Genomic DNA, 17,291 nt, shown 5'->3' on the forward strand with positions numbered 1-17,291 from the left:
ACCGGTCGGACCCTCCGGCCCAGCTGGATGCCCATTTCTGGGGAGGGGGGTGGTGTCTGACAAATTTTAAAAAATGGCTGGACTAAGCATGGCCGGAAGTGGATTTTAGTCCGGCCCACTAATCGGCCCTCATGCGTGTGACGTGCTCGCAAGGCGGCCAAATTTCATCTCAGCCTACTCGGTGAAAGGCTTCTATTTAGGCTTCTTTCTACTCCCGCTTCGGCGCGACCGACAACTGCCGCATTGATTCACATGACCGACGCATTGTGCTGTTGGTGACAGGTCTGTGACACAGGCCACGCACACATCAGGAATTGTTGCTGCTCTGATCAGTCCATTATGTCACATGTTGCGATGATATACAGTTTCCCACATGAAGAGGATGCACCCCGCAGCTCGTTATTGCTGCAAACCAAACTAGTTTGGCAGCGGCGTCGGTGTTATGTAACGTATGTGTGTATAAAGAAGCTACTCACCCATGTTCTACCTTCCAGATCGTTTTCACAATACAATCAAATGCATCCTCTAGTCATCTCGGTCCCTTTATGGCTGTAGCATGCACAATATCCATTGTTGTCGCTGTCTTTTTGAAGCGTTGCCCCCCCGATTTGGAACGTAACTGTTTCAAAACAACTTATGTCCACGAGTATAGTCAAGCTGTGCGCAGCACTCAAGTATGACACTGGCACAGTCAAGGTGGAGTTTATTCACTTCTTCTGGCATCTCCCCTACTTCCGGAAATACGCCGGAGCAAACCTGCTGTGTATAGTGGTTTGATGGTATGCTTTTTTTTGAAGGCCGTGAACCAAGGGAAGTGTGGAAAATAAGTAACTTGTTGACTGCTTGCAGACTTGTCTGTTGGACCCAAGTCATTATACAATACGACAAAACCAACCCCAGGGCTCGCAATGGAAGTAAGCGCACGCAACTAGTGGCGCGTTTGAAACATGTTTGAAGTGTGTCCACAGCGGGTTTGAATAGTAAATTAGCCAGCTAAAGACCTTTAAATTAACCTTTTCCGTTGGCATCTCTCCCGTGGCGGTGTCATGCACTTTTTAAATTTTTTAATTTTGGGGCTGGGGGGGTGGTGGGACAGGGCGGGGGGTGATCATTTTTATGAATAAGAGCGGGGGTCGCGGCCGGAAGGGTACCCAGGTCAAGGATGGAGGGTCGCGGCCGGACTGGCAGAAAAGGGTCAAGTGCCCAGCTCTGGTATTAGCTTTATTTAATCCCACTTGAAACATGAATCATAAAGCGGCAATGATGTGACGTCATCTTAGTGACATCTCTATGAAATTATATCGAAAAGTTTCACTTCATCACTTCATTTCTCTAAAATACTGTACTTCTACCTCCTCCCGAATCACTCCTCCGTAGATATGAGATAATAAAAATATATGTCCGTGGCACATACACACTAGACCACATTTACCTCCGTAAATCATATATTGAGAGTGACGTAGTTCCTTCTGTGAATGCGGGTCACTTCCGGGACGCATGTTCACATACTTGATGGACAGAGGTTGCATTTAAAATGTAATGTGAACACTTACAGTGGGCGGCATGGTTCAGTGGTAGAGTGGTCATTTCCCAACCCAGAGGTTGTGGGTTCAATACCCGGCGCTTGTGACCATGTCGAAGTGTCCTTGAGCAAGATACTGAACCCCCAGTTGCTCCTGATGCTGTGCCATCAGTAGGTGGATGTGAACTCAGTGTAAAGCGCTTTAAGTGCCTTAATAGGTGGAAAAATGCTATATAAGTGAATGACCATTTACACACAAAAAAAATGAATTTCACCAAAAACTCTAAATTGAGCATTAAGGCTTGCAGTGTGAACCTAGCCTTTATGTTGTATTTTTGATGTCTTTATTGCACAGCACTTTGGCTTGCAATTGTTTTTTTTATGAAAAGTGCTGTATAAATCAAATTTGATTGATTGAGAGGTGCAAGCATTCTGTTTTACCTTCCTACACTTACAAGAAAGGAACATAAACATAAAAATATTGGTTTGTCAGGAAACAGATGGTGCACAAGTAAATTTGGGTTTCCTCAGTGCATTGAGTTGGGATTTAATCATATGATTTATACTTCTACTTTGTGCTTGAATTCGAAGGTTGAGGCAAAGATTTAGCACATTTTGTAGAATAGAGGCACGACTTTCTTAAATTTGATATTTTAAATGGATAAATTTCAATTTTGCCAGAAAAGTATGTCAAGTTCCTTGTTTCAAGCTCAATGCTATAGTGCAGTGTAATACTATCATGGCTTGTCATATAAACACAAACATTTTTTTCAAATGTACCCTTTTCAAATAATAACAATGAAAGCAACTTTAACGTGAAGGATGTGAGTACTCATCACTACGTATGTCGAGTAATCCCCATATTGAAGGAAATGAAGGCCATTGTCTTCCCTTTATTTCGCTCCTTTGCAGGACACACGTGATCAGTGATTCCTTATTGCTGTCACATGCCTGTATTAAGTTTCAAATGACAGGAAATAACAGATAAGGAATTGGACCAAAACATGAGAGGTACTTCTGTGAAAGCCAGGGCAAAGAGTATACAGAGCAAAGCTGAGTGAATGCAAGCCTTTTGACTCACCATAATGCCTCATGAACGATGCCCTCCCCTGAGGCACAAGAAGCAGGAAATGTGGCCCTATATTAATTAGAATATGAATTAGCTAGACCTCCTTATCTGACAGCTGCAAAAGGCAAGAGCAGCATGATCTAGGAAGCACTAGAAAAATGTCCGAGCAAACATAACAGCTTACATAACATTCTCTTAAACCCAGGAAAAAGACAGAAAAAACGATAGAGTTTGTAACCCATTGTTTTTGTTTGTTTGTACTTTTGTTAGATTTAAATGTGATTTTGCTTTTATTCATTTATTTTAAATGGGGTTGGCCCTATTTTACAGCGACAAGAAGTTGTTGTTTTTTACTCCTTTTGTGTCTGTGGGAATCTTGGTCTGGTTGAAGATTAGGGGGAAAAAATAGCGTTCAGCATATGCATGAACAAGTATAGATAGACTGGACAGGTAGTCCTCCAGGAATCCGGGACTCCGCGATTGCGGAATTTACTGCTGATTTCAAAGCCCTCCATGGAAATCAAAGCAGTCCGCAGAATATAGAGCAAGGTGCAGAATATTACATTTATACAATAGCCTACAAGAGGGGCTAGACAGAGTAATACTGGCAAGAAAGTACAAGGACAATGAGGTTTAAGTGCTATTTCAGACGAAAATGTTATGAAGACTGTACAGCAGGGTTCACCAAGCTTTTTTGAAACTGAAAGTGACTTCTTGATTACAGATTGATGTGAAGCACTACTAATGTTATACACACTTGCAATAATAGATTTGTTAAAATTACATGTAAATTAGAATATTATTGATGATTAATGATAATTCAGCTCAGTGCAAAAACTGATCATGTTAATAACGATTGCAAAAGCAATGATTTAATTAGACAGGAAACATAAATATCAACATGCAAGACATAATTTCTACAAATCTTAGCAAGAGTTCACATTTTCAAATGATATTTTTCTACAACATTCCTAGGAAATCACAAGCCCCATTGCTGGTGAGCTCATTCTCAAACAGACCCCAGGGATGACTGATTTGGTCAACAACATGGTGACTCTTGCAGTAGAGAGATCACGTGGGCTAGTTATCACAGCAATGAAGGTAAAACACGGCAATGGGTCGTCAAGAGTGAAAACGTTCTGTGAAGCTTACTTTGCTGTGTTGTCAAATTGGATGAAAAAGTCTGCAGAGGTCAATCATTTCCAGGGGACAAAGTGAAATTCTGTCTTGTTAGTACGGATTTGAGAATGTGCATATAGACCCAATCGGTGGTGAGACAGGAAGATGTCTACTTTTGTTTCTACTCCTGTCTCAGAAGGAAGTAAGGAGTGGAAGCTTTTCATCAACACAGAAATGAAGGGGTAAATGCATGCAAAGGGAATTTGGTGTCAAAAGGAATGAGAAAACCTTGAGGGACACCACTTAAGACTCAGTGAGAGGGATCAGATAAGTAAGAGTCATTGGATCCTGCGATTCCAGTCAGATGAGGAGCACCGAATAATATGGTAGCCAGAGGTGGGCATTCCGCATTCTATGTGATGGACCGGTCCGCGTATCCGCCTATGACACGCCCGTTTTGTAGGCGATAAACGATAGATGGGAAAAAAAGCATAGTCGGAAGGCCATTGTTACAGCATCCTCCTGCCTCCTTGTTTGCACTCTATAGAGGTCAGTGTCTGATGAAAATGTTGAGAAATAGAGACTAATCAACTGCTGACCCCTCGGGTGATACCGTCTTTCACGGTCGATATGCATGAGCACCGGCACAGAGGTGAACTCCACAAGCTCCCTTACGTACCGGTATTTCCTATCTTGTTGGGTAATATTTCCCTTCGTTTTTGTTTTTTTAAATATTTCATCAAATGAAAAATATTGTAAGTGGTACAGGTGTAAGTCTGACACATTTCTAATTTGTTAATAAAAGGCATGGACCGTTACTTCCAGCTGATGTCTTCAACCACATGATCTAATCCATCATACCCTGTGGAGATGCAGTCTGACAAGCTGTCAACATAACTACAAATCAAACCCAATGCACTCAATCTAAAGATGTTTCCTATTTCCCTCTTTCTCTTATGCCACGCAACAGCAAAAACACATCTGTGGCCCTATTTTTGTGCCCAGCTCAAGTCTAGCGCAAAGCGTCACAGTCTAACTGTGCATAGGGGTGAGTTTTCTTTCTTTTGGTATTTTGATGGACTACAATAGGTAGAAGAGGGCGATTGCGCCGTTGTGGTAGGAAACACAGTCGACACCCGGCTAATAGAAGCAGCTCCCCTCATTCCCTTTAGATTCAGCGCAGAGAGAGCCATGCGGTCTACATGGCATGTAGATGCATGAGATCGGGGCGTGCAAAGTACGTTTGAAAAGAACTGCTAACAGTTCCGCATCAATGTGTGATAACCCCTCCCCCATGGCAATTTCAAAATGTATTGTCAAAGTATTTATCAATAGTACAGTGAAAATGTTACTTTGTGAGTCACTTTACAGTGTGCCCCTACTTTTTTTCACAGTGTACTATGCAACCCATACACCCAGATTCATCGAATTTAGCTGCACTGCGGAAATTAGAGTAGTGCTTTTGTTTTTTTTCTCCCCATTTTAAGCTTACAATCAAGTATCAAAACTCACATAAAATAATTCAAGAAAAACGTCAAATAAAGCAAACCATAATGAAATAGAATGCACATACAACTATTTCACAGTTTTAAAATGTACTGTATAGCCACAATTACCTGTGCAACAGTGCAAAAAGGTAAATAAAGTGAAATAAATAAAATAAATATCACAATGATCATTCAGTAAATAAGGTGTACATATAATGTAAACTAAAATTTAAGCTCCACGGAATTATACATTTTTTGGTGCATAGGGACTGGAATAAATATGTATTGTAGAACTAGAAACCAAGACTAAACCTGCAACTGAAAGCTTCTTTCAAGTATAGAGTGCACAAAAAAATTGATATTGGTAATGATTAGACTAAGATTCTTGGGTTTAGGTTTTCAAAATTTGATCACCCTTGTTTTCTGAGACGCAGTCATTTTTGACATCATTGTAAATAATCGCTCTTCCTACCTTGACCATCTGCACTACAAATGCATATTATACCAATATTTAATGTTACTATTGTCATGCAGGAAATCTCATAAAGGATTTTTCAATCTCACAAGAATACCCTTGTTTTTAAAAGATCAATTTTAATAAAAGCTTGATGAAAGATTTCATTTTGTGTTGATCTGCCAATTGCGTGGCATTGGGACATTTGGCCATATACAGGAAGTGAATATTGAGCTCATTGCACCCATTTGCATTTACAGTATAACATCTTACACTGTCCTCTTCTGCTTTCTTCCCATAAGATTTTGGAGTGTCCATCCATCCATTCATCTATTTTCAATACCTCTCACTGGACACCATTCACTCTCACATTCGCACCGTGACCCAGTGGGAACTGAATGTATGCTGACTGCAACTGAAGTCAGGCAAATGCACTACTACACACTCAGTGATAGATTTTGAAGTGCATCTGTGGGAATTTCTGTCTATTCATCCAGAAGAGAATTTAGAGGTTAGTGATGTTGGAGCTGAGTGAAGGCCTACTTGTTCACCGTCAATGTTGTAGTTAATCCCACAGGTGTTTCATTGGGTTGAGGTCAGGGGTTCAAGTTTTTCTACATCGAACAATGTTGGAAGCATTAAGGCTAAGATGAACAGGGTTGGGAGGATGACTTCAAAATGTATTTCGATACAGTTATTGGTTATCTGTTGTCAGTAATGTAATCCAAGTACCGTTACAGTATATTAAAGTATTGCAGTATATTGAAGTAACGTAACTTGCTCGTAAAATGCTGATAATGAATAAATAAATACATTTTCAAAAATAAGAAATGCTAAAAAAAATAAAAATACAAAAGAAAGCAAATACCAATGTTGTCAGGTAACAACCAATCGTGGTTCAGCTTCAGAAAACAGGTGAGCCGTGATTGGTTGTTACCTGAGCAACTGTGATGCCATTTTCAGTCGACAGAAAGTGGCAAAATGGCCACCCCCCTGAGATGGCTAAAAAAAGGTGGATTTTGCTTCTTAACTCATATTCCACAAACACAATGTTAATTAGAATGCTGTGTTTAGACTAGTGGGGGTGCTTAGAACATATTAAAGAAACAGTAAAGAACATTTGGGGGTTGACTTGCTGTGAGCCTATGTGTGTATCTCATTCTCATGCCATCACTTTCCATCTCTGAGGTTTTAAATGAAAAAAAAATTATAAAATGCATTCCGATTTTAGAATTTTTTTTTTCTAAATGTACCTCTTAACTGTAGAGGAATCCTGTCTTAATTAAATAATGCTGATATCTTGTTACTCTCCAAGCCTAAAGATGAATAAATAGGGTTAGTGAAGATTATTATTGATGAAAAATGTTTGTGTGGAGCTTCAACAATACCTCTGTTCTATGCTCCTTAAATGAAGCTTTTGCCCAGAAGTATTAGCGAGTCTGTGGAGGTTGTTCTGTCTTGGTCAGGGAGCTGTCCCTTGGGTTATGCCTCTGGGAGCATGAATCCACATTGGCGCTGTTTATTTGAGCTTTAGGTCACTTGACTCCGTTTAGCGCTAATCCTGGTGATGATGTCTGAACACACACACTCACACATACAAAAATATACACCACGGCTTTCGACAGGGGAAGGGAATAAGGCAGAAAGTTACCAGTTATCAGGAGAACGATGACAACCAGCTGTTGCAGCCCTGGATTTGTGTTTGTAAAGGCAGACGCTGGGCCACCAGCACTAACGCGTTGTTTTCTTTACTGATTTTTGTTTTCTCGTTGCCTTTTATTGGGTTTTAAGATTTATAGAGTATTTCATTGCGTACTGTTCGCATTAAATTGTGTTCAAACATTATGAGCTGTCCTTTGAGTATCTTTGCAACAGATGTTCTGGAGCTCTGCAGGAGCCTGAGGATTGATATATACTGAATTCTAGAAGGAGAACTAAATCAGAGTGGTGGGTTGAGCTGTAGAAAAACGTTGCTCAAGTCTCTGGAGGACAAGAGATAATTGGAAAGAAATGAGTGCTGTCACAGTGCTGCTGGAGACTAGCTACTCATTTGTTGAGCTTTATGAGGGCACAAATGTGCTCTTGCTTTTGTTAAAAATGTCAAATCAAAGTCTGACACACCTGAGTTAAACTTTGGAAAAATAAAACAAGATAGTCTAGAAATGTAAGTCGTGCGTGTTCCAATCTGTCTGGAACATTGCTAAACACTCATTAGGTGCTTTATTTGCCTGACTCAGCTAGATTTGTCAAATTTTTACAACACACCAATCTCAGTATGATGCATTGCGGTTCTATACCACGGCGAACTATACCACATTAATGAACTCATTCATAAATCTCTCACCGTGTCAAAAAAATGGACATAATTATCTATTTCATTGCAGAAAATACATTGCATGGCCAATAAATATTTATGGGGAATATGTGCTCCCCAGTTTCATTGCATTTCATACATTGTAGATATTCATTAGAGGTGGATTGAAACCTTTTGCTCTTTTATTTCACATCATAAACTGAGAACATTCTCATCTTATCGCACAAAAACAGCAGTGAGTTTCAACAATAACAGATGTCTATATTCTACAAAAAGACTTGTAACTGACTATTTGTTGACATGTCGTTGTGAGCAGTTGTGATGTCATTTTCAGTCCACAGAAGACAAAATGGCTGCCCCCAAAGATGGCTAAAAATTAGTGGATTAACACTTATTCCACAAACACAATATTTATCAGCATGCACTGTTTCAACTAGTGGGCTTGCATAGAACATATTCTTGAAAAAAATATGTTTGCGTTGACTTGCCCTTTAACTAACTGTTCACATTTAGTACATACTGTGGCTTTTCCCTTTGCACGCGAGGTATGCTCTTGTCTGGGACATCTCTATAGCATAAATATTTCTCCAAACCATTTAACCCATTTAAAGCTCCGACGTGGAAGTGGAAGTCTTTCATTCTCCTCCTAAAATAACATTGCGTTACTTTGCAATAATTATTTTATTGCAATAATTATTTTATTGCAAAATATTGCAATAAAGATTGAAAACTTATTGCATTATAATGCAAAAGCTTGGCAATAAAACACAATAGTAATGCATCATAAAGCAATCGTAAACATTCTCGTGATATCCCCTGGCGAGCTCCGTAGTCTGGTGACCGACGGTGGTTGTGTTGGCAGCTAAATGCTATCTTGCTTGACAATTAAACAGTTTTAAACAATTCAATCCACTCACGATACTCCCAGACGGTTAGTGGATGTGAATAGGAAATTAGCCAGCTAATGAGCTTCAAATAATGTTTATGAATTATGAAACCTCTGCCCTTAGCATCTCTCCCACCGCATCATGCACAGACGATTTTTTTTTTTTTTTTTTTTTTTGCGATGGGGGGTCTGACGGACTGACGAAATGTATGGACGGAAGTGCTTTAAAAGGGTTCCGAGGATGTTATTTTTCTGAATAAGGAGGGACGATGACGGAAGGGTGCCCAGGTCACAGACGGAGGCAAAATAGGTAAAGTTCTCATCTCTCCAAGTTTGTTCACCATAATTTGAATACCTCTAAGTCCAAAACATCTTTTTCATCTTGTAAAATGGATAGAGATCTCTTGCCGGATAAATTATTTTATCCTGTGACAGTTTTGGATCGTAATGACACACCTGAACCTTGGGTCTTCTACTGTAATCTATGAGTGGGTGTAGATTAATAGTGATTGTACTGTGGTGTGTTGTCCTCTGCCCTGAGTGTTAAATGGTGTCAAGATGACTTGCAGTGTAAATCAACCACACGCTTCTCATGTGTATTTTCCTATTTGGCATGCAGTGTGCAGCTCAGCAGTAATTAATGACAAGCAGCTAAATGGTGTGATGTGATCTTACATTGAAATGAGAAGGCATTGGTGTGCAGCAATGCATGACAATGAGCCCAGCACAGAAAGTATGCAGGCTATGCAGGCGACCTTCAGGTCACACTGGCCAGGAGATGACTGCTCATTTACATACCTTCAATGATTTATTGTGGTTTATTTTATCATTGTTTTATATGCAATCTACAATATTTGTATTGATAACTTATTAACTTTCCAAACATCTGCTTTATTGTAAGAAGCTCAGATGAGCTTAGCCAATATTACAAAGATTTCAGGATTTGATGATATTTATTTTAGGCCTGTCAAGCAATTGAAATATTTAATCACAATGTATCTCAATTTTTCATTGTGAACTCATAGTTAATTGCGCATTTTATTTATTGTAAAAAAATCCCTTGATTTTTCTGTTCCAATATTTTATCGAATTTTAATACCCTTAACATGAATAAGAGGATTGATTTTCTTATGCAAATCCTTTATTAAAGCGGGAGTCAACCCAAACATATTTTTTCTCAAAGAATATGTTCTATGCAGGCCCACTAGTTGAAACAAGGCATTCTGATAAATATTGTGTTTGTGGAAGTGGAGTTAATCCCCCCCCCCCGTTTTAAGACATCACCATTTTGTCACTTCTGTCGACTGAAAATGACATCTAACTTGATCCTGGCTCAGGTAACGACCAATCACAGCTCACCTGTTTTCTGAAGCTGAGCCATGATTGGTCGTTACCTGTGCCCTGAGCAACTGTGATGTCATTTTCAGTCGACAGATGTGACAAAATGGCCAGCCCCTGACACGGCTAAAAACGGGTGGATGCTGCTGGTCACCATGATCTGTACATGTATAGATCATGGTGACCAGCAGTCTTTATCAATGCAGCCGCTGGTTGCTATGGAAACCTTAATCATGCGTTAAAAAAAATTGATGGCGTCAAAAGCGGTTTGCGTGAGCGGCGTTAATAACACGTTTAACTGACACCACTAATTTATAACTAATTAATGAATTAATAATATAATTTATATATATATATTTTTTTTGTGAAGAAGCTGCTAGGTTTAACTGGGCCTTGTAGACGGTAACAGTGAGTTAATGGCTGCGTAAATCCACTTTATTTCAGGGCAGCAAAAGTAGACCATTTATTTGTGATCGAAAACGTCGCAGAAAATCGTAAAAAACCCTGTAAAATATTTTGTTAGGATGTTTTACAACCTCAATCAAATACATTTTTAAAAAATGGGTCATGTTTCATCTTATCGGTGACTCAAAGGCAAGTTTGAGAAACGTCCATGGTTTTGTTAGAGGAGTGATGAATAGTATTTCTAACTGAAAAGTATCTGAGCAGATATGGACAAGAGGTGGGAGTTGCAATGGTGGGGAGGACAGTATCAAGGTCTAAAGTTTGAATTCTAAGTGAGTTTCCCTCAATATAATACAGTAAATTACACAAAAACACAAGATATTAGGAATTTTTCCCCCCATTGGCACAGCCGCTCTTGCAGGCTTTTTTGACTCATACTGATATCAGCCATCTGGGGAGGATTAAGATGTTTTATTACTTTTATTACTCATGAGCTCAATCTCTTGATACGGCCTAGTACAAAGTAGTATTTGTTTATAGACTGGTGCATATGTGATGTCTCCACAAATGCCTGAATTGATATGATTTTTAAGATATCATTCCTAAATGTATCATATTTTGCAATTCCACCGGTCATAGAGATTATTAATTCACAACCTCAAAAGAATCAACTGGAATGTTGATTCTTCATCAATGGTACAGTGTCACATGAAAGGACCGACCAGTCTCAATGTCCTCTCAGTTATCTTTCAAATACTAATAGTTGGTCCTTTTTATGACACATGAGTTACACATGTTTATGCAGACACATTTTTATGTGTTTTGTCCTCTAAAATGGATTCTTGCCTAATTGTACACTGGCATTAAGTATGAAGATGGAGATTAGGGTGCCTGTGGTTCACGTGTCTTACTGTCCTTAACCTTGTCGCCACATCATCCGGAGCTTGTGGCCATCAAGCCTACGCAGCAAAATGTCCCGTGTTGAATTGACTCACACAGAGTTTATTTCAACATTTCCTCACAGTTTATATAGCTCTACGCTTTCTGCAATCAAATCCACACTTTTAAAATAGTAAAAATTGAACACTGGGAGAGAGTAGATTTTTTAATTCTCCAAAAATGAATGACTCCTTCAAAGAGTCTGTAAACACCAGAAAAGTGAAAAATGAAAAAAAAAAAAAGGACCTTTGTGTCAGTCGACTTTATGTTACGTATTCACACTAAATCAAAACATTGTGAAAGATGATATAATATACAGGCTTTCATCTGAAACATTACATGAGCTTTGAATCTCAAACGTTTTTTGATATATTAAAAATATATAGAGATACAGTGTATAAAAGCACATTAAAAAACACTAGGTGGCATTTGCTTATCAATGGGAAACACAGATTCAAACAAACGAGTTTTTCCCTCACAGAAGAGACTGTGGTCGACAGTGATGTGCTTGAAATATTTCTTCCAAAGAAGTATTCTGAACTACTTGGGTAAACATTGATGGTGTTCAATACAGAGTTGGACTTGCAATGATGGATTTGCAATGAAATGAATGAAGACTATTGTCAAATAGCTAATGTATCTTTGGTTGATGATCAAATTATTTTGTTCATGCACACGCAGTATGCTTGTGCTGATCAATCACACAATAAGTGACAAACTGTGCTCCCCCAAATTATCAGAAGGCTACTTACTAGGGGTGTGTATCTCTCTACAAAAGACAAATAGAAATGTTTTTTGATACATGGGCTGCTTAACGATTCAAGAACGGTTCGATTTAAAAGTGGAACAATTCGATTTGGTTCGACTCAGTGGGATTACGATTCGATTCGATATTATATGGCTCGGTTCAAGAGGGTATGATGCAATGACTTTTTTGTTGTCATTTTACATCTATTTGAAGGGACGTGTCACTGCTGTAAATGTTTCCTTCACAATTGGATACATATCTCGATATATTTCAAAGTGGAATGATTCTGTTCGATTTCATACATTTGCATCTTTCAAATCAAAAAAAGATTTTTCGGTTCAAACCGGCTTTTGTTCCCTCTACTACTTACCAAATGTTACGTGCAGATATGAATATATGTTTGTGTGCATGTGCACCCATGTGTGCAGCATGCGTATGTACATGACGAATGAAAGGTCTGACCATAAATTCAAAAAAATGCACTTGTTCTTATTGTTTGAATCCCAACTTATATTGCTGTTGCCAACTGTTCATGCGCAGATATGAATATATGCTTGTGTGCACTCGCGCACGGGCACATACGCATGAACGTGTGCTTGTGTACCTGTGTGAAAGTCAGCAATGCTGGCTGAAGTTCTTTTGAACTTTCTTTTTTTTTTCTTAAGTTCTGCACTTTCATTGGTTGTGAGATCAGCCTGAAAATTAATGCACTTGTTGTTTGAATCTTAACTAATTTGTTGGGTGTTTGAATTTTTTTTTTTAATCCTATTGGTTCAGGGCATTTTCGGGGAGGTTTATAGAGCACCGACTGCTCAACTTTTTTTTTCTCCGTTTCTTTCCAACACTAGTACCTGCAGCGGTGCGATGACACATTTCACTGGTGGATGCACATCAATTGGATTTAAAAACTTCTGAACAAGAGTTTCTCTCTAAATTCTATATTTAAGTTATTATTCTTAAATTCTGTGATCATTTCAATGTGTTGTGACTATTTTTTTTACCTTTTCCGGGTTCTAATTATGTTAAGTTTAGCATTTTCTACATATAGGGCATATTAAGGGTTATGGTGGTAACAAAATACTATTATTGTCCATAAAGGGCATTATAAAAATAAAAGAAATTATACATGTACTGTATGGATAGGTCTGATGCCAACATTTTGATTGGTTGAAAGTGAAAAAAAAAAAATCATAAATGACTTAGTTATAACACGTTAAAGGCAGTGCCATTTTTTGTAACAAATAACCTAAATCTAGTGTTTTTTAAAAAATTGTCATTTTCGAAAAAAACGGACAAGCATGAAAAAATATTTTGTTATGGTTTATGTACTTATTCATTGCTCTGTCTATGTATTATTAACTGAATGCATCTGCTGCTAAAGAGTATTCAGTGCATGGATGCATTACCAGAAGCCACACAAAAACAGCAATCGATACAATCTGTAATAAGAGTTCTTTTTTTCAGACCTAAGGGTGTGGTTTTTTTTTTAGAAAGGTAATTCAAAATTAATTCCAGATAAAACAGAGTCATGCATGCTGCAGTTTAAGAAGACGTCATAATTGTTCCAGGAAAATTCTGTAGACCAGACATGGGCAAAGATTTTCAGACACACATCTTAAATTAGACACCAGTCAAAAGTTGGGACAGGCCACAGCTCGCCTGCAACCCCACAAGCACCACAGAAAACAGATGAATGGCTGCGTCCAAGTGGGTGGAAAAGTTTGGGGCTCTTTCTATTCTATTATGTCTTCCCCAGTTCATAAACCAAGACTCATAATGGCATGCGTAGATTATTTTTTACATGTAGAGACGTCAGTTAACCAATTTCTTCTCATCCCCTCTCGCCTTTTTCCAAAACAAGTGTACTTTAATTTCACGAATCAGCCTCTCAGTATTTTTTGGGGATCATTGTGAAAAGCACTCATCTTGTAGCCATCCATCAGGCTAATAAAAGCATCAACCACCTCGGACCCTTCTCCACCTGCTTGCTTTCTCGCTCTTCTCCTTTTGTGTGCACTCAGTAACCTATAAATCCAAGGACTCCACCTTCTAGGTGAGTCTAAGTCATTCTCTAATTCGGCATCTGTTTCTTTCAATAGTTGATCTTTTCTATCATTGGTATGTTTGTAGTTTACTGTCACAGAACTAAAAAGCAAGTCGCCGCTCGAATCACTCACACCTGAGTTGCATTTGTAAGATGAACTGAATTCTGTTTGCCTACTGTCGATTTAAAACTCATTCAAAACACACTTGACCTGTAATTTGAAATACCTGAATTGTAGCCATGCATATTTCTGTCAAAGGGATTTATATCCATTGGGCTGTCAGCTTGGAAAAAAAAAGAAAAAAAAAAGCCTGTTGCCCTGTGAAAAGAGAGGCCAAGGGAACAATTGGAATGAAAGTAAATTAGACTGCACCATAGAGCTCAACTGTCAGCTCCATCACCGTTAAGAAATTGTAGCTTGTGTGTGTGTGTGTGTGCGCGCGCGCACGTGTCAGGATAAGCGTGTGTGTGCGTGTGTGTGCTTGATAACTGGCCGATGCTTCTTTTCAAGCACAAATAAATTTTTCACTTTGGGTTACAGATCTACAGTTTTTCAATACACCGTTTACCCAGCCAATTGGTAGAAAAAAAAACATTTTGTCACTTCGGTTGACTGACAAAGACATACATCTATACATGTGACAGCATCTGCCCGTTTTTAGCCATCTCAGGGGGTGGCCATTTTGTCACATCTGTCAACTGAAAACGACATCACAGTTGCTCAGGGCACAGATAACGACCAATCATGGCTCAGCTTCAGAAAACAGGTGAGCTGTGATTGGTCGTTACCTGAGCCAGGATCAAGTTAAATGTCATTTTCAGTCGACAGAAGTGACAAAATGGCCGTCCCCTGAGATGGCTAAACATGGGTGGATTTTGCTATATTCCATAAACATGAAATTAATCAGAATGCCCTGTTTCAACTAGCGGGCCTGCGTAGAACATATTCTTGAAAAAAATACGTTTGTGTTGACTTCCCATTTAATGCTGAAAAATAGCAAATGTTCTTCTTTTATTGAGTTTGAACCAGTTGAACAATTTTGCAAGTAATACGTTTGCCGCTAAGCAGTGACATGACTATAACTAAAAGAAATCATTGATTTCATTTGAGATCAGTGCAAATGTCCATTATGGCGGGCGATGATTCAATGCCAGGACTGCAATGCAGGACCGGAGAGTCTGAATAAGTCTCTGACCAACAGCAGATGACAGGATGCTTGACATCTTTCCTTTCTCTGTTTTCCCTCTTTCTTCCTTCTGTCTGTTGCAGATCACATTCTTCATGTTGTTGTCAGCAGTTTGTGTGATGCTCAACCTGGCAGGCTCCATCCTCTCTTGCCAGAATGCTCAGCTGGTCAACTCACTGGAAGAATGTCAGCTGGTAAGACCATATGAGCCCACTCTCCAACTTCCATCCATCCATCGTCTCGACCACTTACTTTGTTCAAGATCACTAGGAAACTGGAACCGATCCCAACTGGTGGGGTGAGAGGTGGGGTACGCTTCGGACTGCTTACCACTCAATCAGACAAGACAGATATGCAGGAATGAGACATATAGCAACAAAACCAACCATTTACAGCAAAATGGACAATTTTGATTCTTCGAAGAACCTGACCCACATGTGTTGGAGAGAAGATTTGAAAAAAAACACAGTGGGAAAATTCCACACAGAGGGCCCTAAAATGCCACACAGAGGGCCCTTTGTAGAATAGCGCAGTTTTGCGTCTTCTGTTTAAATCGTCATCAATTAAACGTAGCCTATTTCTGCTTCCACAATGCCGCACAACAATGCAAACGCCTAATTCCACCTGGGCAAAATCTAACAAAAATACCAAACAAAAAAATCTCCACTCATGCACACAGTTAGACTTCGCTTTGCGCTAGACTTGCGCTGGGCATGAAAATAAGACCCATTAAAGTCCAGTGAGTCCCTAGAAAAGAAATGTGATTTATTATTCTTGACCAAGTTATGAGATTTGAAGCTTGCAATAAGGCACAAATGTTACTGTGCTGGTCTATCGCCAAAAGTATCTTCAAAAAAAAACCTCATTCATGTGATGGATATGGGCCTCTCTTGTATCTCTAAGACACAGTAACAGCACCAGTGCTATAAAAAGGGCTGCATTTTTATTGCTCTATTTCATTGGTGAGTTGTGATTGTGGGAAGCCATTTTGGTCCTACCTGTTGTCGGGGTAGGGTATACTGTATTTTAAAATACAAATGTAATACGGTGTTGTTCATAATTAAGATACCAGTTAGTGACTCACCCGGCACCAAAACCACCAAATCCACATTTCACAACAAGCAGCACATCTCAGTTCTCAACACAAAAGGTACAGTGAAGAAAAACAAAAAAAAGATCAAACTTTTGTCCTGGTTGTTATGCAGGGTTGATGGAGATCTACTGTATGTCTCGCATTAAGTGTATTAATAATGTGACATTGCCAGTGTGACAAAACAGTAAGAAAAGAAGGGTACCTAGCATTTTATTTCTTCTAGCCATTTACAATTGCTGTTACTGTTCGTCGAAAACTACATTCTGTGTTCTTTCCGTTCACACTTCTGCAATGTTGTAAACAATATCCTCCGACCTATCAACCCTGTCGTTGGTAAACATAACAAGATGGTGTCAAGTAGTACTCTGCCCTTCACTACGTTTAGGAATTGAAATTGAAATTGCATATGACACCAAACCACACTGCTTAACTTCCACAGTGAGAGGCTGTTTTTCTACGTACTCGTGTGGACTTCAGTTCACTTCGTCATCCAAACCGAAATTTTAATGCATCTCATCTCCTCTCCTCCAATTAATTAACCCATACTTGGTGAGTTCATGTCCTGCTTTTTCTCAATCTGGGACACATTGCAGAGGGTGTGCTTGACCGCAATCCCTCCCTGGGTAGCTCCTCATATTTCGCAGTGTATCATTTGTGTATTCCTTTGCAATTGCCCTTTCGATATA

At 39.1% G+C, this 17,291-nt stretch overlaps 1 protein-coding gene across 3 annotated transcripts in view; it reads left to right on the top strand.

The window, feature by feature from the left end:
- The window catches only part of entrep2 (endosomal transmembrane epsin interactor 2), a 97,926-nt gene that overhangs the window by 69,583 nt on the left and 11,052 nt on the right, over positions 1-17,291 (top strand). For all 3 annotated transcript variants that reach the window (XM_086026833.1, XM_086026834.1, XM_086026835.1), the window contains exon 3: positions 15,596-15,706. In XM_086026833.1, the coding sequence (XP_085882959.1) occupies positions 15,596-15,706 (111 nt within the window). The remainder of the gene's footprint in view (positions 1-15,595; positions 15,707-17,291) is intronic.

This window comes from Filicampus tigris, chromosome 3 (assembly GCF_054856515.1).
Source record: "Filicampus tigris isolate MCC_2025a chromosome 3, RoL_Ftig_1.0, whole genome shotgun sequence".
Taxonomy (NCBI): Eukaryota; Metazoa; Chordata; class Actinopteri; order Syngnathiformes; family Syngnathidae; genus Filicampus; species Filicampus tigris.